Source organism: Rhineura floridana, chromosome 2 (assembly GCF_030035675.1).
Source record: "Rhineura floridana isolate rRhiFlo1 chromosome 2, rRhiFlo1.hap2, whole genome shotgun sequence".
NCBI classification, from domain to species: domain Eukaryota; kingdom Metazoa; phylum Chordata; class Lepidosauria; order Squamata; family Rhineuridae; genus Rhineura; species Rhineura floridana.
In genome coordinates this window covers 102,815,376-102,839,554 of record NC_084481.1, presented here as the reverse complement: position 1 = coordinate 102,839,554, position 24,179 = coordinate 102,815,376, and the positions used below count along the sequence as shown (strand labels likewise).

Here is a 24,179-nt window from a genome sequence, read left to right as displayed (position 1 = left end):
TCTGTGTAAACTGTTTTCTTCTTGGTAAAAAGCAGTTTAACATTTTTCAGAACTTAAAACATTGAGGCTCCCCTTTGTAGGGTACTTCAGTACTGTATTAATGTTTCCTAGACCTGCCAGGGCCAAACTGAATGTTACATGTTCTATAGTATTCTTGCGACTTTTAAATTTACAAATAAATATGCATCTCTCTCTCTCTCTCTCTCTCCCTCCCTCCCCCTCCCCCTCCCCCCCTTTCTCTCTCTGTGTGTGAGAGGTCAGTGATTTCATGGAACCAAATATCCCCAAATCCTTTAAAGAGTGTCATATTGGCATCTACTCAATTCTCTTGTTAAGAGGCTATTTTTGTGTGTATGTGATGTTGCATCTTTTACCTAAGAAGGTCTCCAGCGTAAGAATTAGCATTCCCCACATTGTGTACTTCTAGCCTAGAATGAAACCACTGGGGAAAGCATACAGCTTCATGCCAACAATGTACAGATTGGAAGCTGAGTTGATAATGCCTTCTGTCTACAAAGATTTGCATCATGAGAGAAGTTTGTATGTTGGGACTGGAGAAGCTTGCTTATTTCTTCTCATCTATACTTCCTTAATGGGACCATGCCTTAGGCTGCAATCCAATATACTCAGAAGCAAGCACCATTGGGTTCATTAAGACTTACTCCCAGGTAGGTGTGAATTGGATTGTACCCTAAGTAGATGAGAATCATTTGTGTTATAATGCCATTGACATATAAGGTGTTTTACAGAGAAGGCGAGTTCTTGCTCCAAGGGGTTTATAATCCTAAATTTTGCCATTTATTTATCTAACTGCCAGAGTGCTCTGTAAAGAAATTTGATCTTTGGGACATGGTGGCAGTCTTCAAGACTTTGGTGGTGGGCAATATGTTTGTTTCTGATCATAATTTTATCATTGTTAATGCAGTTCCATTCACCTACTTCATGAGGTTGTTTCCTTAACTGCAGCTATCATTTCACTTTAACTAGAAATCACTTTTTAAATCTTTCCTCTACTTCAGGGATAGGGAAGCTGTGGCCCTCCAGATGTTGGGCTCCAATTCCCATCATCCCCAGCCAATATGACCAATTATTAGGGATGATGAGAACTTTGAATATTAGGCAGGCTATCTGCTATCTTTTTGGTACCTTTTGAAGACTCAACAAGCCTTTTCGGTTGAGACCTATCCCAGTCTGCGTCTGTGTTAGAATTGCTTAATATGTTTTTTAAATAATGTTTTTAACCCTTTTTAAAAGTTTTTTTTTTAAAAAAATGTTTTTAACGCTGTTTTGTTTTAAAGTGTTTTTAGCATTTTGTTTGCTGCCCTGGGCTCCTGCTGGGAGGAAGGGTGGGATACAAATTAAAAAATAAATAAATAAATAAACAAGCAAACAAACTGTAATCCAACAACATCTAGAGGGCCACAGGTTCCCTATCCTTACGGCTGCCTCTCACTCCCATTTCTTTTATCTACCCCAAGCCCAGTTTCGTTTCTCAACGCTTCTGTACTTTCCTCTCGTTTTCTCAAGACCGGAAAAAGGAGATCTGCGCACGCCCAAACTTGACCCTGAGACGCCGTCCCCGCCCCCACCCTTTACGGGAATTCCACTTCCTGAATTCACCTAGAAACAACCGTCTTTCGTTGTCGCTGCTCTGCGGTTAGGAGCGCTCCTATCGACAGTCATGCAGTCAGTCCCACGCCCGGTTCCCCTCAGAGTGCAGCCGTATGACGGCAAAGAACAGCACAGACCCAGCCCCCAGTCCCTTGGGACCCCTTATCCCTATCCGCTGGGTGTCGTCGTGGTTGTCCAGCCGCCCCAAGACTTCGTCCTCTGGTCGTTGTTCAGCTTCTCCTTCCTAAACACCTGTTGCGTCGGCTTCGTGGCGCTCGTTTTCTCCATCAAGGTGAACACGACAAAAAAGGCCGAGAAAACTCCATAACTAACTCATCCAGTTGTTTGCTCTCTCTCCCTTTCTCTGGCCTCCCTCAGTCTTGGCTTCTTTTCATCCATCATGTGACTGGATAGATAGCATTTCTGTCTGGTCCCGAAGATCTCTGCCCCCATTTTTGTTTTACTCTCCTGGAGCGTTTATCTGCTTTTCTGGGGCAACAGCCTGCTGTTTTTCTTTCACTCCTCACTCAAATCTTGGAGGGGGGCACGACCACTTTTTTTCTTCCCTTTCCTGACAGTATTTGTATATTTGTGAACTTGCCAGACAACTAGAAATCTGACCCATTACAGCTTTCCCCTCATTGTCTCTGTGCTAGAAAAAATGATCAACTGTTGAATTTCTGCTTGTCACACAGCTGTTACAAAGTGTTAACTCTAAACTAACACTTCATGGGTTTTCTATCCTTGTCGCAATGGAGTTTTCATTCCCCTCATCCATGTTATCTAGCTATGGATTCACTGTGGGAACCAAGCGCTACTAGGATGCCAGATCACTTGATGAAATTAGAAACCTTTTAGCGTACCTTAGCTGTAAACAGAGCGGTTAAAAGATGGATGTATTAAGCACTATTAAATACATGTGTATAAAGTGGTTTAAGATTTGTTAAATCCTGGAGCAGTAGCCATAATCTGCTGTAGCAAAAAGAAAGGGGGCCGTCTTGTAGTACATGGGAGGCTAAAAATAATAGTGGCCTGAGACTAAACCCTGTGGATCAAGGGTCTAAAACTAGGATGGAATGAATAAATGAGGTTACCTTTTTATTTATATCTATGACCCTAGTAAAACAGTTATCTGCCATGTTGACTGTTGGCAATGTATAGGTTTCACTGAAAAAAACCCTTAATTATGTTAAAAAAGAGCCAAAATTGCATAATATCCAACTTAGGGCTTTAAGTTTCACACCATTTGCCAATTTGGACCATGTCTCAGCTTCTTTGACTACATCCACATCATACATTTAAGCCACATGGCTTCCCCCAAAGAATCCTGGGAACTGTAGTTTCTTCAGAAAAGGAACCATAACGTATTGAAATACATTTTTGGGAGCATCACTGTAAAGATACAGAACACTGTGCAAAATCTGTAAATATGGTGTGTGGTTGGGGGGGGATGTTATTTTTTAGATTTCACTTTTGGATAAAATAGTTCATAGATCACATCCACACCATACATTTAAAGCTCAGAAAGAGCCCTGGGAGCTGCAGTTTACCCATCACCAAGTTACAATTCCTAGAACCTTTAACAAACATACAGTTCCCAAGATTTTTTTGGGAAGCCATGTGGTTTAAATGTGTGATGTGGATTTAGCATAGAGGCAGAGGAATGGTCCAAATTGGGCAAAAAGTGTGAAACTTAATTCTTGGTGAAGACTACACATTGCTGGCAACCAATTTGGTAGATAATTTTAGACTATCAGAAAAGGGACACCTCATTTATTCACCCCAAATGATAACAACCATCCCTTCTAGCCCACAGTCAGTCTGGCTATCTAGGTATTACTGTGAAGGATAGAAGGCACATCTGCTACCTGCACAATTCCAGTTTTTAGTATGTAGGTGGTGTTGTACCAGATAGCTTCATTAGCAAGAGGAGAATTTTTGTTTCACAGTTCCGTGAGAGAGACTTGCCTAGAGGCAGGGGCACTGATTTGATGTTACTGAATTGTGGCTGTAGCTGTAGCTGGAAAGAGTTTTGGAGTCCCCCAAATGTAGTTGTGTAATAAATGATTGGATTGTACTGCAGTATCTGATTCTAGCACATTTAAAGTGCATAGTGTTCTAGATGCAGCTCCTGTGACAGGTCCAAATGGGCTAGAATAATATTGGAGTAGGATTAAACCATTTACCACATAACCTGGGGATTCTTACTCAGCAGGGTGCTGATTTTGAATGTTTGTATACTTAGTATTGGGCAGTAGGGACAGCTGAGTAGTCAATGCACTAACAGTTTGCTCCAATCCACAGTGAAGCCCCATTCATTTGTACGGTATCACTGTACTGGAATTTTTACAAGCACATTTGCTGCTCTTGGGGGCAATCCAGCACTGTATTTTTCTTGTTTATAATACCATTCTATGCTAAATACTACTGTGAAGTGTAAAAAAAAATAGAAGGGTCTTAATCACATGCACTGTATCTTCTTTATCACATAACTCTGGAGCAGATTTTCACTGTAAGTAGTTGTAATTACAGAGGCATTCTTGTGAAATGAGAGCCAGTGTTAAGGTGTTGGACTACGACCTGGGAGACAGGGTTTGAATCCCCACATAGCCATGAAGCTCACTGGGTGACCTTGGGCCAGTTACAGCCTCAGGGGAAGGCAATGGTAAACCGCCTCTGAATACCACTTACCATGAAAACCCTATTCAGAGGGTCGCCATAAGTCGGAATGGACTTGAAGGTAGTCCATTTCCATTTTCTTGGGAAATGAAGATGATGTGCAGGTAGAATCTTGGCTGGGGCTTCGCTTCTCTGTGAACCCAGCCTTCTTGGGAAAATATATAAAGCTGTCTTGAGAGCCAGTGTGGTGTAGTGGTTAAGGTGTTGGACTACAACCTGGGAGACCAGGGTTCAAATCCCCACATAGCCATGAAGCTCACTGGGTGACCTTGGGCCAGTCACTGCCTCCCAGCCTCAGAGGAAGGCAATGGTAAAACCACATCTGAATACCGCTTACTATGAAAACCCTAGTTGTAGGGTTGCCATAAGTTGGAATCGACTTGAAGGTTGTCCATTTCCATTTTGAGAAATAATGGCTGAGGAAGTGAAGGCACTTGCAAGTGCGTTGGCAGATCTGATTAGCAAAGCATCACATTAGGAAGCACCAGTATAAATGTGGGCCAATGTCAGAGAGATGTTTCAGTAAGGGGAATACAGACCCAGTCCCTATAATTCTATAATCCTCACAGAAGGCATGGACTAACACAAGTTTTACTATTATTATTATTATTATTATACATGTTTGGCACATGGCATGTTCTGCTTTAAAAGATTTGTGAACAAGAGTAGCAATTATTGGATGATGCTCAGGATTGTATCTGTCGCTGCACAAATGGAGCTCCATGCATGCAACAGGACTTTCGCTTCCCCTCCTCTGCCCACATGTAGCAGATGTCTGTTGCACAAGTGGAATGTGATGCCCCTGTAAATGTTGTACAGTAATTATGGTATGTGTTGGTTTTGTAGGGTAAATGTGGTAAGGGAATTGAGTGAGAAGGGGGAGTACATGGGTTGGAATGTTGAGGAAGCCTGAGTTGTGATTGGCTGAGCATCTGGGTGATTGAAGTTATAAATAAGAGAATGACGGTTGTTGTTGGTTCTGGGTTTTGGAGGGGTAGATTTGTGTTTAGGTGGGTAGTGAGGCAGGTTTTAGGACTAAGATATATAAAGAGAAAGACATATATGTAACCACACGCATGTTGACTGAACTTAAAGTAATTTGTTTATTTCTTGTGTTATTAAATAGTTTTGGTTTAACAACACACCTGATCCTTGGCTGGGATATTACAGACCAGAAGGGTGGGCAGTGCAAATACCAAAGCTGGGAACAGTATCAATGGTGGCAGCGGTGAAAGGATAGTGTAACAGCAGCAGGTATCCAAAAGCAAGCCAGGGCTGTAATCTTTAAAGGCAGAAAGATACAAGGGGGTTGTGGCCTGTAAGTGCACCCAGACACTACGTAGCAATCTGTGGAGGAGACTAAGGCACAGTCTCAGGGCAATACTGTGCTACAGAATGTCAGGTAGTGGCACCTAGTAGTGGGATCATGAGAGACCCATGCTGGGGCCAGTGTGAGAGAGCCATTATGAGCAGACCCAGAGTAGGGGTCTGACACGGAACAGCAGTGTTGGGATACAACCCTTAAGCACTAGGCAAGACTATTTGAACTTCATGCTCCCCTCTAGGTTTTAGATGCATGAATTTCAGAATATAATTGCCAAGCAAATTATTCTAGAGTAGAGATGTGAAGGCCCAGAAAACATTTGGGGAGGAGGAATGGGGGGGTCCCCTTCCCCCCCAGAATTTTCCCAGTTTTTTTCTAGGCTTTCACAACTCTGTTCTACAATATTTGGAAAAGGGGTGCTAACAAGGATGCTGGTAGTGGTAACTCTGACCAGGAAACTCTAGGTTTGAAATGAAAGTCTGTTTGATCTTTAAGTGTTCAAAACATGTGCAAAATGTTTCTACTGCTAATTTACATTTAAAAATATATATTTCTTTCTCTCCCCCCCCCTTCAGTCAAGGGATTGTAAAGTCATGGGAGATCCTGAACGTGCAGCTATGTTTGGTAAGAGAGCCAAGTACCTGAATGTCATTGCTTTGATAGTGGCCATCGTATTCTTCGTTATTTTGCTCTCCGTGATTCTTTCTGATGCACCATCTTTCCATACAGCAGTGAAAAAGATACTGAAGAAATACCAATGACTAGAGTTGGCTCAGCTGGAAATTGTGTCCAGGATATTTCCCCCTTATTATACCCTTAAAATATGTGTCAGTTACCCTGCCTTCTGCTTGGATTGTACCCATCCTGCTCTTTCACTTTCAAGGACATTCTATAAAGCAGTTATATCTTGCACATCTGGAGGTATAAAGATTTATGTTCTTCCCTATAGCTCTGTAGCCACTGCTTGCCTACCTGGACTTTAACTTGTATCAAGTTTGTTTCTCATTCATGTCTTAATATTTGAGCAATGTTTTCTCTGTCCCAAAATCTGGATTTATGGGCTTCCCTGACTACGTTGCTCCTAGGAACTATCACTCTCTTTTTTTGTCTTGGTTTTTCAATATTTTGCCAAGTTCCTCACTTAAAATGTATATTAGAACTTTCCTGTATTGAAATATGAAGTCTGTGGTGAATTCTCAGCAAATAAAAGCGCATCATTTTGATTCTGTATATACAGTTTTCTTGTTGGTAAAAACAGTTAAAACTATTCAGGCTTATGACTACAGGTTTCTCCAAGATTATTTTTTGTGTAGCTTTTGTTTGATAGGCCTTTGAAGGCCAAACTAGATTAGGTATTACAGACTAATTTTTGTGATTGCATTTTTTAAATCTTAAGAATGTGAGTGTAGAATTAACATTCCTCCCCCAAAACTTTTAGGGTAGAATAATGCCACTAGGAAAGCAAACAGCCCCTTGTTAATACTGTGCAAACAAAAAACAGGTCGTTGCCCCATGGGGCTTACAAGCTAATTTTTGTCATTTTCTTTCACATCTTTTCTAGAATCAGATTTATTCATCTCACTACTACAGTGCTCTGTAAGGAAATTTGCCCTCCTTTGGGACATTGTGGCATTCTTGAGTCTTTTGGGACCCAGCATCATCAGACTCATATTTGCTCATTATTTGATTACAGTATCCACTTGCGACTCCATTCATATGCAGCTAGCATACTGCTTTGATTAGAAAGTAGTAGTCCTCAACCTTTTTGAGCCTAGGCTACATTTAGTTTTGAGAGAAAGTGCTGTGGGTACAACCACAAAACAGCAAGAAGGTAAAAGTGAGATCTAACAAATAAAATGTACACTCTTGTACTTTGAATGATATTTTTATTTATTTGTTTATTTATTATTTGATTTATATCCTGTCCTTCCTCCCAGCAAAAGCCCAAGGTGGCATATTTTCATGAGATTCCCCCGCAAACCACCATCAAGTTAAAGTTTACATTGTTGTCTATTGACTGCACAATAAAATATAAAGGTCTGATGCTTGCCACCACTGCCATGGCACAAAAACATGAATCCAAAGCACATGTTCTTGTGGATCTTTTTTTTTTTATGAGTGATACCAACTGAATCACTATCAAATCACAGTACACATCTATGGACACACAAGTACCCTATAGTTCAGAGGAAATCCCTTGTAAGAATCATTAGGATCCATGCGTCAAATCAATGTTTTTCTGCTGTTGAGTTGTTTACAAGCGCTGGGTTTGTAATTTTTACTGTATATTGTATTGCTTTAATTTAATGATAGTTTTATGGGAATCCCATATAATACAAAGAAGTGGTGCTTCTGTATGGGAGGGCCCTGAGACTCCTATCCTCAAACCGTGATAGCCATTCTATAACCCTCCAAATCTCCTAAAATGGTTGTTGCATGTTTAGGATGGGAAGTGACTGGCTCCAATACAGAAGCATTGCCACCCACCTGAGTGCCACAGTGGGCAATGAGAGCCTCGGCGCTGTGTTGAAAGATACCTGAGTTAAGATGATAGAAGTCTGTAAAACATTCAGATTATCTACATCTTGAAAGTTGATAGCTGTTCCTATGATGGCCTAAATAAATAATAGCATACCTATAGTGGCTAAAAGGCAAAAAAGAACATTCTGGTGGGTCCCCCAATAACCAGAACTTAAGCAGCCCGAACCTGTCTATATATTTTTTACTGTGAAGCATATAAGATTGCATCTTTAGTTGCACAGAATTCTTTTGTGTACATAAGGCTGTGCAGCGTAGCCGGTGAGAGATGTCCCTTAGAGGTTGCCTGAGAGCTGTAGGGATGGAATGAAGCAGTCACATCTCATAGCAGAAGTTGGGAGGGGGGAGCAGCAGAGAGGTGTTGGAGGACAGAGCTGCGTGTGTGTCACACAGCCCAGTTTGCATTCCTTAATCTAATCTGCTATCTTCTGGTCGGGTGGAGAATACTATCCTGTTGCCAGTGTTTGAACTTCCAGTCTAGTCAGCTTTTTAACGTAAAAGGGGCGGGGGGCACCATCTTGTGTTTTGCCTTGCACAGCAAGTTGTCATGCCCCAGCTTTCACATTGTCCACAAAGTGGACTGGACTAGGGTTTGTTTTGAGGAGATTGGAAGAGAGTTCGGAGTGGATTTGTAGAGAAGTTATATGAAGAGATGAAAGAGACAGAGGAGGCTACAGTGAGAAAGAGAGACAGAATAAAAACAACCATGCAGAGACAACAGAGGAGGAGAGAGCAGCTGTCTCCCAACCATACATAGCAATTATACAGAAGCAGCTCCATGGACCACAGCCAAGGGAGTGATGGAGTTGGAGACTGAGAACTGAATCACTTAATAAATGGACGTCATACTATTTTTGTAGTTTAGAAATTTGCCTGGAATTGTATACCCATCTAGTTGTCTCTGTCGCTTCTTCCCGTCTTTCCTCCTCCCTTTTAAATAAATATTTGTTCTTTTCTGTTAACAGCTGCTCTTTCCATTCCATATGAATCAGGATATGGTGATGCTGTGGGTGGATGATTTAGGGCTCATCTAAATGGGAGCATTTCTTTGTAAGAAGTACACTTTTACGTTTGCTTTTCATTTGCATCGTCTGCAGTTCCTGCTGAAAAGTTAGCTGCCAATAGCTTTTTCCCATTCACACAAGCAGACTTTCCTCTGGGGAGAATTAGTCTCACTTTTTCCCTGTGGCCCTGTCCTCTAATTACACATTCTACTCCCTCTGGTTGCTAAGGTGACCAAGCATGCTCAGTCTATTCTACAGCTGCAGTAGGTTCCTTTAAAAAAAACCTGGAAGTGTGAATATCTGTGTTTTCCCTAGTAGGATACAGCTGAAATACAAATGTTTGTTTGAGCGGTGTTATTTGTATTTATTTATTATTTATTTATCATTTGATTTATATCCCACCCTTCCTCCCAGCAGGAGCCCAGTGTTATGCTTTTGTGCCCAAGTTGGGAAAAAGAAAATAAAGACACTGTTTGCAGTAACATAAAAAAGGACAGTAGAATGGAGGAGAGCAACTGGAAGTTGCTTGCTGGCCTACAGGAAATAAAATCAATGAAGGGAGGAGGAGGGAGTGGGTGTGGAGAGAATTTTGACATTCCCGCCAGCACATTAAAGATGCTACATAGCTGATTAGATGGGGCTGCATGATGTCATCCCATCAGGATCAGCATTGCTGTCACTCTGAGTGGATGGACATTTTCACCACTTTTTGGAGCAATTCCTGAGAAGCTGCTAAAAAAGTTGACCTATTATTTTAGATCATTTGAATATTTGTAATATAATTTTAATATTTTGTTACTTATAGTTGAAGTAAATATTTTGTATTGTCATAAATAAATAAAAGTAATACTATTTATTATAGTAATTTATTATTGGTATTAATACTATTTATTTTGTATTTATTTATTTATTTATTATTAGACCTATCAGTCATTTGTTACCCATAGATTTCCAAGCAACTTACAACAGATTCAAAACATAAACATAAATACATAATGCCATAGAAGTAGAACAAACATTCCCCGTAACAACCGCATGAAACTTCTGTGGAAACCACAGGAAATTTCTGGGAGACCCTTCAATGGAAAAGAAAAACTAATATTCATCTGCATTGTCAGGAAATGATGTTGAAGAAAAATAACACTGATGTTAGGTACAGCCCCTGAAGATTCGATGCAGATTTTGAAATTGAGTGGACGTAGGTTCAGCAAAGTACTCTATGTGTCTGAATTGACACACTCACCTAACCGCATCAGAATAAAGCATCTGCAAGCACTAGAGAAAGGGACTGAAGACTTTTTTCTTCCCTTTTCGTATCATCAGTGGATTGGTTAGTACAGATTTACACGGGAAAAGCTGCGTGATAGCTTCTGTTTGCCAGTAATGTCATGTGAACCACGCAAATTTAAAGGAGATGTGAGTAGCACCAAACACACAATAGACCACCATGTAGATGAGCCCTTAGTGTCTGGGAATTAGATGGACAGCATGTTCTGGGATTCCCCTGAAGGAACTAGTGTGTCATATGGGAATACTCCTTGGGAAGTGTTCAACTAAAAAGTTGCATTAATGGCATGCCAGCGCTAGCAGTAGAACAACAGGATCCTCCCCTTTCTTCTGCATACACCCCCATGCCATCCCCAAATCTGCTTTGGAAGGTTGGGGCACCCCCAGGATTGATTTAGGGAGTACACGGGTGGAGGAGATGGGAAGATTGTTCCATTGTGCAAAGGGCAATCCTTGCGCTGATAGAGCAGTCTGCTTAGCCTTACATTGAATATAACCCCTTGATTAAAATCTGTCATTGGAGGTCCAAGTGATATCAGTAGCAAGGAGTACTTATACCCAGCCGGGGCTGATTTGCATCGTTTATTTTTAATAAATATTTTAAAATTGGAGAACAGATACCTAACTGGATAAATGTATATGACTCCATACAGAATCAGTAAAATTTATACTACCTGTATGGAAAGTGTGCGAGATGTAAACATTCAAGGGTGAATACAGAACATATTTGGTGGTCCTATCCAATAATTAAAACATTTTGGGGAGATGTGGTAAATACAATTTTATTTATTTATTTATTTATTTGATTTATATCCCACCCTTGCTCCCAGTAGGAGCCTAGGGTGGCAAACAAAAGCACTAAAAACTTTAAAACATCATGAAAACAGACTTTAAAATATATTAAAACACAACCACCATCAAAAACTTTAAAACAAAACATTTTCAAAAACATCTTTTTAAAGCTTCAAAAACATTTTTAAAAGAAGGTTTAAAAATATATTAAAAAGCAATTTCAACACAGATGCAGACTGGGATAAGGTCCCTACTTAAAAGGCTTGTTGAAAGAGGAAGGTCTTCAGTAGGTGCCAAAAAGATAACAGAGCCTGTCTAATATTTGTGAGGGAATTCCAAAGGGTTGAAGCCACTACAGTAAAGGTCTATTTCCTATGTTGTGTGGAACGGACCTCCTGATAAGATGGTATCTGCAGGAGGCCCTCACCTGCAGAGCGCAGTGATCTACTGGATATATAAGGGATAAGATGGTCTTTCAGGTATCCTGGTCCCAAGCTGTATAGGGCTTTGTACACCAAAACTAGAACCTTGAACTTAGCCCAGTAGCTAATAGGTAGCCAGTGCAATTCTTTCAGTAGCAGGGTGACATGTTGGCGATAACCTGCTCCAGTGAGCAGTCTCGTTGCCGCATTTTGCACCAGCTGCAGCTTCCGGACCAACCCCAAGGGTAGCCCCACATAGAGCACATTACTGTAATCCAGCCTTGAGGTTACCAGTGTATGGACAATAGTGGTCAGGCTATTCCTGTCAAGAAACAGCCACAGCTATCTTACCAGCTGAAGATGGTAAAAGGCACTTCTAGCCACTGAGGTCACCTGGGCCTCTAGCGACAAAGATGGATCCAGGAGCACCCCCAGACTATGGACCTACTCTTTCAGAGGGAGTATGACCCCATCCAAGCAGGCAACTGACCAATTATCCGAACTTGGGAACTACCAACCCATAGCATCCCTGTCTTGCTAGGATTGCAATAAAATAGGCTGCATAAGTAGCTGCTCCCAGGAAAAAGGTGGAAAAGGGCATAGAAAGAGAAAAAGGGAGTCATGACTATAGTAGTTACATATAAGAAGAAAAATGAGATATATTTTATATTTATATATATATCTCATTTTTCTTCTTATATGTAACTACTATAGTCATGACTCCCTTTTTCTCTTTCTATGCCCTTTTCCACCTTTTTCCTGGGAGCAGCTACTTATGCAACCAAATGCTGCCTATCCCAATTATTTTTAATCTTGAGTGAGCGTCCCCACTTGGGCAGTACTTCATAACTGCACCTGAAAAATAGAGAAAACTTTCAAAACTTCCCTTTCAAAACTAGAGAAGGGAAATTTAAGGGGATTGTGAAGCTTCTACTTACGTTTAGGCTAATGCTGTTTTGCCATGAGAAGGGGGGTGATTTTATGGGAAAGGTATATTCATGGCAAAATAGCAATTGGCTGTTGTTTATGGGAAAGGTATATTCATTTGGCTGTTGTTTTAAAACAGAAAATAAATATTGATGCATTCTATCCAATGCAAGGAGCTGATCCACAAAGAAAAAGAATAAAGTGCAATAAATAAATAAATATATAAATCCAGTTAGCCTTCACAAGGAGAACAAAACATGAGCCAGATTGCAACACACACACCCTACCTCATTCTAGAGCAGATAAATTTAGGAGTCTGCATGATTTTAAGACTGCTGTGCTTGTTAGCCAAGAGACAACTTGGATGAGAACTGAAGAACTAAATGCCATTCCAAGTCATTGTGTCTTGAATGACTGAATGTGCAATCAATACGTTCGGAAAGGCTTGCTAAGCAGTTAAAACCAAGGGCAAAGTCAGATATATGCCAGTGTTTGCAGGAATACAATATCGTATATAGTGTGAAATGGAGACAATTGTTTGTAAATATGGGTAGCCCCCAGGGTTCTAGGTTGCCTAGTTCTCACAGGTCCACTTCAGGCTTCATGGTGTCTATTGCTGCCAACATACTTGTCATGTAAAACATGAATTGGCCCTATGATTTCCAAGAAGGCTATAGGAGTATCTTGGCTTAAATCAGTTGCATAAAATGTAAAAACTAAATTTGTTGAACCAGAGGTTAGGGAGGAAGCTTTTTTATATAGTTCTTTGTAAGAAACTGGAAAAGCAGCAGTGGCTGTGTAAAGGTGGATGTAGAGGAGTACATTTCCATTTCGATGCATGGCTCAAATTGTCTTATCAGCAATAAGGCTCTTTATTCATAAGTCTTATCTCTACTACCACATAGGCTAAAGGGTAAGCCATTTCTATCCAAGTGTTAAAACTAATTGCTATGCTTGCAGGACTGCATAGCCTTTGCTTGCTGTTTTTGTCATAAAACATAGCTGCCCTTTTGGAGGCCATTCTATGGCAGAGATAGCCATTATAAAATGTGAGGCTCATACCAATAGACAGGATAAAAAAACCAAAGGGAATGTAATGGCAGATACAGCAGTCAAAGTGGAGGAGGTTCTGATGGGAGGGGAAAAGATGAACCCTATGGAGAACAATGTTGGAGAGTTATAAAAGGTAGGTTGGTGGTTTCTTGCTCATTGTTGCCATATTTTGCTAGAATAACCCATGGACAAGCCCATTTGGGAGACGATGCAATGGCTAAAGAATTGGCTCGCTATTGGTGGGCTCCAGGGTTTCCTGTCATATCTGTCAAGCCTATAATATAGGGAAGGTTGAACGCATAGTTCTATCTGCACCATCGCCTCCGTCATGGGGACCATTTATAAATCTATAGATTGATTTTGCCAATATGCTAAAATGTGGGCCCTATGAATATCTCTTGGGGATAGTTTGTATGTTCTTTGGATGGGTGGAGGCTTATCCCTGTGTAAAGGTAGATGTCCTAACAGTAGTCAAAGGGTTGGTCAGAGAGCTGATACCGAGCTTTGGAATCCCCCTTAGAATAGATTCTGATCAAGGAACTCACTTTACAGCTGAAATAATGAAGGGTGTTTGCCAGGTGTTGGGAATCCAGTAAAAACTCCATACTCCTTGCCATCTTGCTTCTAGTAGCCGAGTGGAAAGGATGAATTCAAGTTTGAAAGGGAAAATTAAGAAAAATATGCACAGAAACAGGTTTGAAATGGGTAGATGCACTTCCAATAGCTTTAATGAGCATAAGATCAACCTCTGCCCGGAAAGTGGGTCTGTCTCCTCATGAAATCCTGATGGGACGACCGATGAGATTGCCAAGTGCACCTCCTATGCCACCATATTGCAAGGACAGTAATGCTGGATGATCACATGCTTACGTACTGCAAAACCTTATTGTCTTGCATAAGTTCTTTCCCTGCACAGGTGGCTGAGGCATTATCTAGGCTTGCTGAGCATCCCTGTCATTCTATAGAGGTTGGAGACTGGGTCTGCATCAAGGTACACGTTCGGCAGAATCCTCTGAAACGTCTGTGGGATGGTCCGTTTTTGGTTTTGCTGACCACACACACGTGATCAAGATCCAAGGAAAAGACTCGTGGATCCACGCATCCCACTGCAAAAAGTTTCCACCTCCCATGGAAGGAGAAGCAAGTTTTGCCAAAGCGACCCAAAAAGTCTCGACCCCAGGGATCAGCAGAGGCATCGGGCATAATAAATCCCCCTACAAAAATCCCACTGTAGGCGTGAAGCTGGTGGGTGAAGACAGGAGAAAAGACCTCAGCCACCTACCAGAGACCGCTCCTAAACCTCAGGACTGTTATAGTCTATGGCCAAGGAAGTGACAGTGCTACAAGCAAGCTTATCTTGACAAGCCCACCCACCGGAATCAGGCAGATAAAAATTCTTAGGAAAGGGTTAATGTTAGCTCTAGGATTTATTAGTATTGTAATGTTTCTCTTATTGTTGTTAAATCTGCATGTTTTTCTGGATTCCCCAGGAGAAGGTAGAAAGGGATCAAGAACAGGGGCAGATTCCAGCTATGAAGGGATCTGAATATTGGCTGTTGGTATTACTAACAGGATGGGCAAGGGATCGAAAGAAAAGGTCCACAAATCTTATAGGGAAAGCATGTCAAATTTGTTTCAAGAAAATGGTTCTTTCAGGATGAGTAACAATCAGAATTCCACCGGTTGAACGGGAATGTTCAAAAGGGAGGAATATGAAAGGAATTCTGATTTTATCCCCTTAGGAACCCATCTTTTAAAGTATGTTTAATTTGCTGAAGTTAAAATATAACGTTTGCAGTGAAAATTATAAAAGAGAAGCATGTTTGCTTAGATGTTCTCCTAAATGCAGGCTTGAAGAGATTGTGGTTTGTGGTTAGCATGTTTCCAGAGCTATTGCCAAACCAACATAGTGTAAAAGAGGAACTATCACAAGAATGATTCTTAGGAGAAATCACATATGCTGGTTTTAAATTGTGTGAAGTGTTGATCATTACTCTTTTTGAGATGTTTTTGGATGTCTTGTTATGTACCTTAAAGCATAAAAACCCTTCCTCTTTTTTGTGGATGAACAAAAACAGTCCTTAGACATATAGGCCAGATACCCGCCCCCAGGGGAGAATACCAGGGCAGGGATTGGCACAGGGGGTCACAAGGCACAATGAATGTATGATGTATTAATCATTATAAAAAGCAATGTTTTCCTGTTGATTGGCAGAGTGAAGCTCGAGAGAGCTTCCTCTCCCATTATGCATACTGGTATTTTTTGTTATTGATCAATAAACCTCTGTCCTTTGGAGCACAATCTTTGGTCTGGAAAGTTTTTCCTTCCACAAGAGTCAGTTTATTGGCTCGCATTCAGCCCACCACAGAGTCCAGGCACCAGTTCAGGGCTTGCACGGCCTCTCCTGATTCAGATATTACAGAGAAATAGAACTGGGTATCATCAGCGTACTGCTGACACCTTGCCCCAAATCTCCTGATGACTGCTGCCAAGGGCTTCATATAGATGTTAAACACCATGTGGGACAAGATGGTACCCTGCTGCATCTCACAGTACAACTGCCAGGGGGTCGAAGTACAATTGCCCAATGCTATTATCTGTAAACGGCCCTGGAGATAGGATCAGAACCACTGTAAAACAGTGCCTCCAATACTCATCTCACCAAGTCGGCCCAGAAGGATACCATGGTCAATGGTATCAAAAGGTGCCGAGAGATCAAGTAAGAATAACATGATTGCACTCCCCCTGCCCTTCTCCCAATATTGGTTATCCATCAGGGTGACCAAGGTCGATTCAGTCCCATAACCAGGCCTGAACCTGGACTGAAATGAGTCAAGATAATCTGTTTCATCCATGAGTACTTGCAATTGCTGTGCCACAACCCTCTCAATCAAGTATTTGCAACCGGGCAGTAGTTGTCGCAAACCAATGGGTCCAGGGTGGGCTTTTTCAGGAGGGGCTGAATCACCGCCTCTTTCAGGGTGGCTGGAACTCTCCGTCCTGCAACAATGCATTGACCACACCCTGGATCCACTCAGTCAACCCCCCTCAGCAAGCTTTAATAAGCCAAGAAGGGCAAGGGCCGAGAGGACACGTTTCTGGCCCTATTGTCGCAAGCACTTTGTCTACGTCATCAGGCCACATCAACTGAAATGTTCCCAAGAAGTTTCAGCAGACATTGCACTGGACACCTCACTGGGACTACAGTATATGTGGATGAGGCATCAAGATTGCTACTTTACCCTCGGAGTGCCTTGCATACAATTCACAGTTGGCCTCTGAAGGGTCTAAAACTCCATTTCCTGGAGTTGATGGCAACAGACCCCTGATAATATGGCAAAGCTCCACTGGATGGCTACTTGAGGATGCCATGGTGGCAGAGAAGTCGCCCTTCTTCGCAGCCCTCACCGCTGCACAGCAGGCACGGTTATGATATTTTACTTGTGCCCAATCAGCCTCACAGCACATCTTTCACCACTTGCACTCTAGCCATTGTCCAGGCTGTTTTATTGCCCTTAGCTCACTGGTGTACCAAGGTGCAAACCGGGCTGCACAATGCCGGAAAGGATGCTCAGGGGCAACCGTGTCAAGAGCCTGATGCACCTAGCTGTTCCACAGTGTCACAAGGGCTTCAACAGGGTCACCTGCTCTATCTACTGGGAACTCCCCCAGGGCATTCAGGAATCCTGTGGATTCCATTAGTATCCAAGGGTGGACCGTCTTAATCTGTCCATCACCCCTGCAGGGGAGGATTGGAGCCATAAATCTAAACTTCACCAGGAAGTGGTCTGACCATGACAATGGGGTGACATCCACCCCCCTATCTCCAGACCACCCCTTCCTCCATCTGGAGCAAAAATCTGGTGACTTTCTTCTTCGTTCAGTTCACTGCACAGGCTCTCACCCTGCGCAGGAACTACACATGTGCCATACACCCTCCCCACTACCCATCCCCTCTAGGCTGCTTTTTTTTAAAATAGAATGGGGTAGTGCCCTCGCCCTCGGGACCCCCTAAGGGGATCTCCAAAGGTGACCCCCTGTGGTGTCACTAAATATGACTAAAAACATCATACATTTTGCCACTGAACCCTCTGACAATCTTATTCTGGTGTTTAGATCAACAAATAATTCATAAGGAGTCAATATGAAATTTAATAGCAGCTGCACATATGCTTGTTGCACCGGTCCACACCAAAAGTGAAAGAATGGCTAGCAAAAATGTGGAAGAACCAACCATGTATAAGCTTACAGAATTAATCAGAGTGAGAAATGGTAGACAAGAAAAACCTTTAAAATATGTGGAATCCTCTAATTTAATTTATGAAGTTTAAATATAATATGTTGATGAATATAATAGTTTTTCTATGTGGTAAAATATTAATATGTGTATAATACAAGTATTTATAATGTGTATGCATTTTAACTATTTGGTATGATTACTGTATGTTTTTGTGAGAATGTATGAAGTTTAATATATATTTATATTTTTAAAAATCACAGAGTGATGTAAAACTGCAGAGAACTGAATTTAAGATTGGAAAAATTAGAAACAGAAATCAAATTTGACAGATTTACCTATATTTATGTAACGTTAAAGTTGACAATGAGGACATTGAACTTGTCAAGGATTGTCAATACCTTGGCACAGTCCTTAACCAAAATGGAGATCATAGTCAAGAAATCAGAAGAAGGCTAGGACTGGGGAGGGCAGCTGTGAGAGAACTAGAATAGGTCCTCAAATGCAAAGATGTATCACTGAACACTAAAGTTAGGATCATTCAGACCATGGTATTCCTGAACTCTATGTATGGATGTGAACGTTGGACAGTGAAAAAAGCGGATAAGAGAAAAATCAACTCATTTGAAATATGGTGTTGGAGGAGAGCTTTGTGCATACCATGGACTGCGAAAAAGACAAATAATTGGCTGTTAGAACAAATTAAACCAGAACTATCACTAGAAGCTAAAATGATGAAACTGAGGTTATCATACTTTGGACAGACATGATTCATTAGAAAAGACAATAATGCTGGGGAAAACAGAAGGGAGTAGAAAAAGAAGAAGGCCAAACAAGAGATGGATTGACTCCATAAAGGAAGCCATAGACCTGAACTTGCAGGATCTGAACAGGGTGGTTCACGACAGATGCTCTTGGAGGTCGCTGATTCATAGGATCGCCATAAGTCGTAATCGACTTGAACAACAAGATACCTCTTCTTTTTGCCCAGACTTCTTGCACTTTTTCTAATAGCCACATGATGGAGCCAAAGAAAAGAGGTTGGTTGTTTTAACTTCTGTTTACATAGCAGTAACCTATACTTGCAAGCGTCATATGAGATTCTTTCCCAGGCTACTTTTATAACAGAGACGTGTGTTTATACAGCTCAGAATTCTATAGGGTGACCAATAAAGGACAGGATTCCTTGACTATGTGTAAGACAGAAAACACCTCTTCTGTGTAACAGATATAGGTATCCTCCTTTGCTGCTGGTATACTATATTACTTACATTATTTGGGTCAAAGGTCTAACATTCAGTTGGTTAGATCTGCTGGCCTTTGGCAGACAAATATAACAAATATTAGCATTGTTATAAAGGCAGGACAATTGGCAGTAAACAAATCAACTGTAGAGCAAGTCAGCAAATAATTCCATAAATAGGTCCAATTGACAATTTCTAAACCTGTCAAATAAAGTGACCAAATGCAAATACAGACATGGGGTTCTTTTAATAGTTGTACAGAAGGGTCTGGGTTTTTCGGCAAGCAAAGAAAGTCATGTAGGGATTTAAAAAGCTGCAAGTTCCTACAGAATATCTGTCCTTTAAGCCTTGGATCAGGTTGTAAGGTGGCAGGTCTAAGTAATAAGCATGTTTACTTGCTATAGAAGGAATGGGAGGGTGAGTGGGTGATATTGGTGCATGGACCAAGAATATGTTACCAGCCCACAGGGGAGAGGGTGCCAGGAGCAAGAGAGAGAATGGACACTGCTGGTCTTTTCCATACATCTTCGCATTTCTCTAGCCAGAGTATTCTCTTGCCCATTTGAAACATAGGGCAATTCTCCCCTTTTCCTTTTTGAGGTACATACCCTCCATTGTCAGATTCATCATAGCATAGTCTACTAAGCCTTGCAGCTATATTACTGCTGAGTAAGCCAACAGCTCCCAGTCTTTCCAGTTCTATAGCAGCAGGAGCTGTACTAGTGTCAATGGTGTGCTAGTGACTGTATAGAAGCTATGTAGAGCCAAACCAGTAACGATGCAGGTACTCCTCAATTTTAAAATAGGCGTGCTGTTCTAATGTTATTGTTAACAATGGCACTGGGGTGGAGGGGATATCTTTAATGCTTCATCACCCAATGTAATTTCCCTTATTTAAATCACCCGCAAAGCTGATTTACCCACAGGGAGAAAATACAGATATAGCTGTGGTACCTGAATCCCCCCTTCCCCGCTCCATGGTGTTAATAGCAGCTTCAGGAAAGTCACTTGAATCCAGGAAGTGATAATGGGAAATACCTCTACTCATAAGTGATACTGCTTTGATCAAAGTCAGAACTCCCTCGGTTTTCTTTAGAGGGTTTAAAAAAAAAAAGTCAAGAAGACAGACGCTGCATCTTTCTGGTTCAGCCCACCATCACTACATTTTGCAGTCTACACTAAACAGTCCTCATCTGTTTAATGCAGATTGTAAACTGCAGGCCAGATGGTGAGTTGAACCAGACACAGTGCAGACTGTCTGTGACTGACTTTTAAAAATCTTTAACCTGTTAGGGAAGTGGGCAGTGAGAACAGGGAGTGTGCAAGGGAAAGCAGCTGAAAGGTAAAAAGTAGGACACGTTTCTGCAGGGATATATATATTAAAAAACTACATGATATTTGTTGGCTCTGTATATCCATATCAGATGGTCTCCCACATATGAGAGTGCTTGCACTGTCTGTAAGTAGGTTAAGAAGTAGCACCTTGTAGTGTTCCAACTTGTAGCTGTCCTGGCTGTCTCTGAAGACATATGCCTGATTTACTGACAAGCTCTCTGAGATAGATTTAGGACAAAACCAACCACATGGTTATAAAAAGCACTCCTTGTCCCGGGGCAGGCTTGAAATCCAAATATTTCTTTCAGTCCTGGCAAAGCATTTCTGATAACCACAGTCAAACCAGAGCTGCAATTTCCCTGTTTTATATATAGATGGAGATGAGGCTGTGCTTCAGCTAGGCACTATATAAAGGGCTGTCCCTCCCTGATCCCCTCATAGCTGCCACTACTGGAAAACAGTGCAGTTCCTCCAACTGCAATCATGGACACTTCTTATCCTCGTGAAGATTACCTGCCTATGACTTCCCATAAGCAGGAACCTCCAACGGTCATCACTGTCAAACCTCCAGTGGTGCCCCGTGACTACATGATTTGGTCTGTCTTCAACACCATCTACATGAATCTCTGCTGTCTCGGCTTTGTAGCTCTTGCCTACTCTGTAAAGGTAGGAAGATTCTGGGCAGGTTCTGTCTACTATGTCTTGGGTCATTCATTGGGGCTACATATTTACCTGGAATGGTCTCCAGGGAATTCTGATTGAGAGAAATTCCTAGAGAGAAGGAGGAAAGCATTTCAGTCTACTTTGGGGTAGTAGACATGGCTGGGTATGAAGAGTTCTGCCAGACTCAAAAGCATGCACCCTACCGTTTCACATGGTAATTCCATTCCATATTCTGTCTTGCTAAGAAACTGGGTTGAAGCCCTGAATGTAAGATTTAAAGTCCTGTCTTTCCCCAGATGACTGAAGCCATCATTTCCATCTGGTCTAGTTTAACAATTTTCAGTTTCTCTCTCAAATGTGAAGCACTTTTAAACAATAAAACCAGAAAACAATGAAGTAGAACTAGCATTACCTGGTAATTAAGGGAATACCATGAATTCATTGTACCATGACCCGTTCATGTAACAAATTGCTGGCATGCAGGTTGCATTCCTGGATAGCTGTAGTTTTTCATGCACGTTTTCAGAGCAAGATACAGGAATTACAGAGACAAAAACTTACACACAGTCCAGAAATGTGATTCTAGGAATCATACCATAGTTACTAAATGTTATACCAATAAAGCATATGCTAGCACAGTCTGTTTCAAATAATTCATTTTCATGCAGATGGCACTGGTCATCTGGGCTAATACCTCCTGGACCTCAGCACAGTTTAGCTTTCTACTATGTAAGTACATAATATTAATTTGGGAAGGAATCAAAACTCTCCCCACTTCTCTGTGCTCCAATCTTTATAGCTCATTGTTTGCATTCTGCAGAATACTATACCTTTTTTACAGCTGGTTGACACTCATATGTTTCCTGGTGGTATGTAGATTAATGGGGAGAAAGCCCCACTTGCTGTGTGAACCAGGTTGTCATTTGAAGGCATAGGAGCAGAACCAGTAAAACAAAAATAGAGTTAGCTATCCTGAAGTGAAGCAAAGCTAGTGAGGGGGAGGCTAGAGTGCAATAAAAGGAATAGGATCAGTTTTAGAGGTGGTGTGTGTCATGCATTCCCTTGCGTTCAGGGACATTTGGTGATAGATCAATAGTCCACAGAGCAAAGGGGGGATTTGAAAGGATAGGTAAGTTATTGCAAAGGTTTCTGTTAACACTGTCTCGACACATTCCTGCATGTGGAACTTCAGGTGAGTCAGAGTTGGTCTTAGGAAGCTAAACTCTGTGGATGGTGATTTATGTAACTGCTGTGAGACTGGCATTTAACATGAAAGCAGAAGCAGTGATACATGAGCAGCCATAATCAATGTAGACCTGGAAAAGATATTTGGAAGAAGTTCAGGGTGGGGATATGATGGGAGAGGTGTAGCCAAAAAATGTCACAGAGTAAAAGGCAGGAGTAAAATGGGTCACTGGCTCCAGAGAACAATCTCAACTAAATAGGATGTGCCATCCTCTTGCCTCTGCTAAACCTCCAGATGGTGCATATACTGGCTTACCAAGGTTAAGCACATGGCTGTGTAGGAGTTTCTTGTGCTGTCACTTTTCATGACATGCAGGAACAAGTGCTCACTATAAGGATATGCCAACCTGTGAGAGATTTGGGAAAACATCCCTCCATATAGATGGTGTCATGAGTGCCAAATATCCAGTTCTCCCAGTTTGCCTTGTGGAGTTCAGGAGAATAGAATGGGTATGGGCACAAATGCCACAGATTGTATGAATCAAAGTTGCTTACCTCCCAAATTCTACATAGATATGTCTTGATCAGTTCCTTCTGATACCATGTCTTCAGTTTCAGGTGTTGATCAGTGTTGCCCTTCACAGTTGTGTTGCTCTGCTCTATACAGAAGGTTTCCTATTCCTATCACCCACTTTTCTTTTACTAATTGCTCTGTGCCCTTTCTTTCTTTCTTTCTTGAAGGCACGGGATCAGAAGGTGACTGGCGACCTGGAAGCTGCCCATCGCTATGGTTCCAAAGCCAAATGCTACAATGTCCTCGCCACAGTGTGGAATGTGGTGCTGCCATTAGTGCTCATTGCTCTGGTGATCACTGGTGTGCTCCATCTCTCCAAGCTGGCTCAGGAGTCCATGGACTTCTTGGCCTACAGACTCTTTCCTAATGATGATGACAAGAAGTGAACCTTGAGAGCCTTGAGCATTCCCGGGAATGTGTTTTTGACCATCAAGATGGCTCTTTACTGAGACTGTCAGCTGGTGCAACCCAACCACCATGCACTACAAAAGTCTGCTAATTCTAATTAAGATCATCTAGTGCATTACACTGATGCATCAATATGCCTTGGAGCCCATCTCCCAGCTCACCCTTTAGGGTTGCAACAGATGCAGAAATCAATCTTTGGAGTTCTACATAAGCTCAAGGCTGAGATGTCGGTCACAGTGTTTTCCATCTTCTGTGTTGTAGGTTTCTGCTCCATCTCTCTGTCTCCTTCCATCTTCTCTTCCTCTCTGCTGGGTTCAGACCCACTCTTGACCAATGTGCAGCAATCACACAGTAAGCGGATAGCCAAGATATAGTAGAAAATATATAATTTGTGTAAACTGTGTACCACATTTACAATATGTAAAGCTCTGTGTCTTTTAAATTTTTTGCTAGTTTGTATGTTTCACACAAACACAGAAAACTGCAGGTTTGTACATGTATTAGTTAACATACTTGATGCATGTGTGTTGAATTGTACAAACAGTTTGATTTTGTATTATTTATTGGCAAGTGCCCAGCACAAACCATATATTACTGAGTAATTAATTAATTTCCATGATGACTGCTAGCTGGCATATGTTCAAACATGTGGTGGCTTGTCTACAGAGACATATTTAATTTATTAGGCAGGATGGGACAGAGTAAAGCCACCATTTTTTATCCTGTAGTAACAAATCAGGTGGACAATAGATACTTTAGAACCTTCTGTTTCCTTAGGTACAAACCTTAGAACATTCCTTCAAAAACCCATTTTTTGCTTCTTCCCTATCACTGACTCCAGTCTATCTTGATTGTTACTATTTACATAATTAAATAATTTTACAGCTTAGTATTC

General features: G+C 41.5%; 1 protein-coding gene across 2 annotated transcripts; it reads left to right on the top strand.

The window, feature by feature from the left end:
• The first annotated feature begins 105 nt into the window (after window positions 1-105).
• LOC133376919 (interferon-induced transmembrane protein 5-like) lies at window positions 106-24,179 on the top strand. 2 transcript variants are annotated; one of them, XM_061609884.1, is made up of 3 exons: window positions 106-668; window positions 1,528-1,903; window positions 23,044-24,179. In XM_061609884.1, exons 2-3 carry the CDS (start codon window positions 1,682-1,684, stop codon window positions 23,260-23,262), a joined length of 441 nt encoding a protein of 146 aa, XP_061465868.1. In that variant the 5' UTR covers window positions 106-668; window positions 1,528-1,681; the 3' UTR covers window positions 23,263-24,179. The 2 variants fall into 2 exon arrangements, with proteins under 2 accessions (XP_061465868.1, XP_061465869.1); XM_061609885.1 differs by lacking the exons at window positions 106-668; window positions 1,528-1,903 and adding an exon at window positions 20,738-21,120.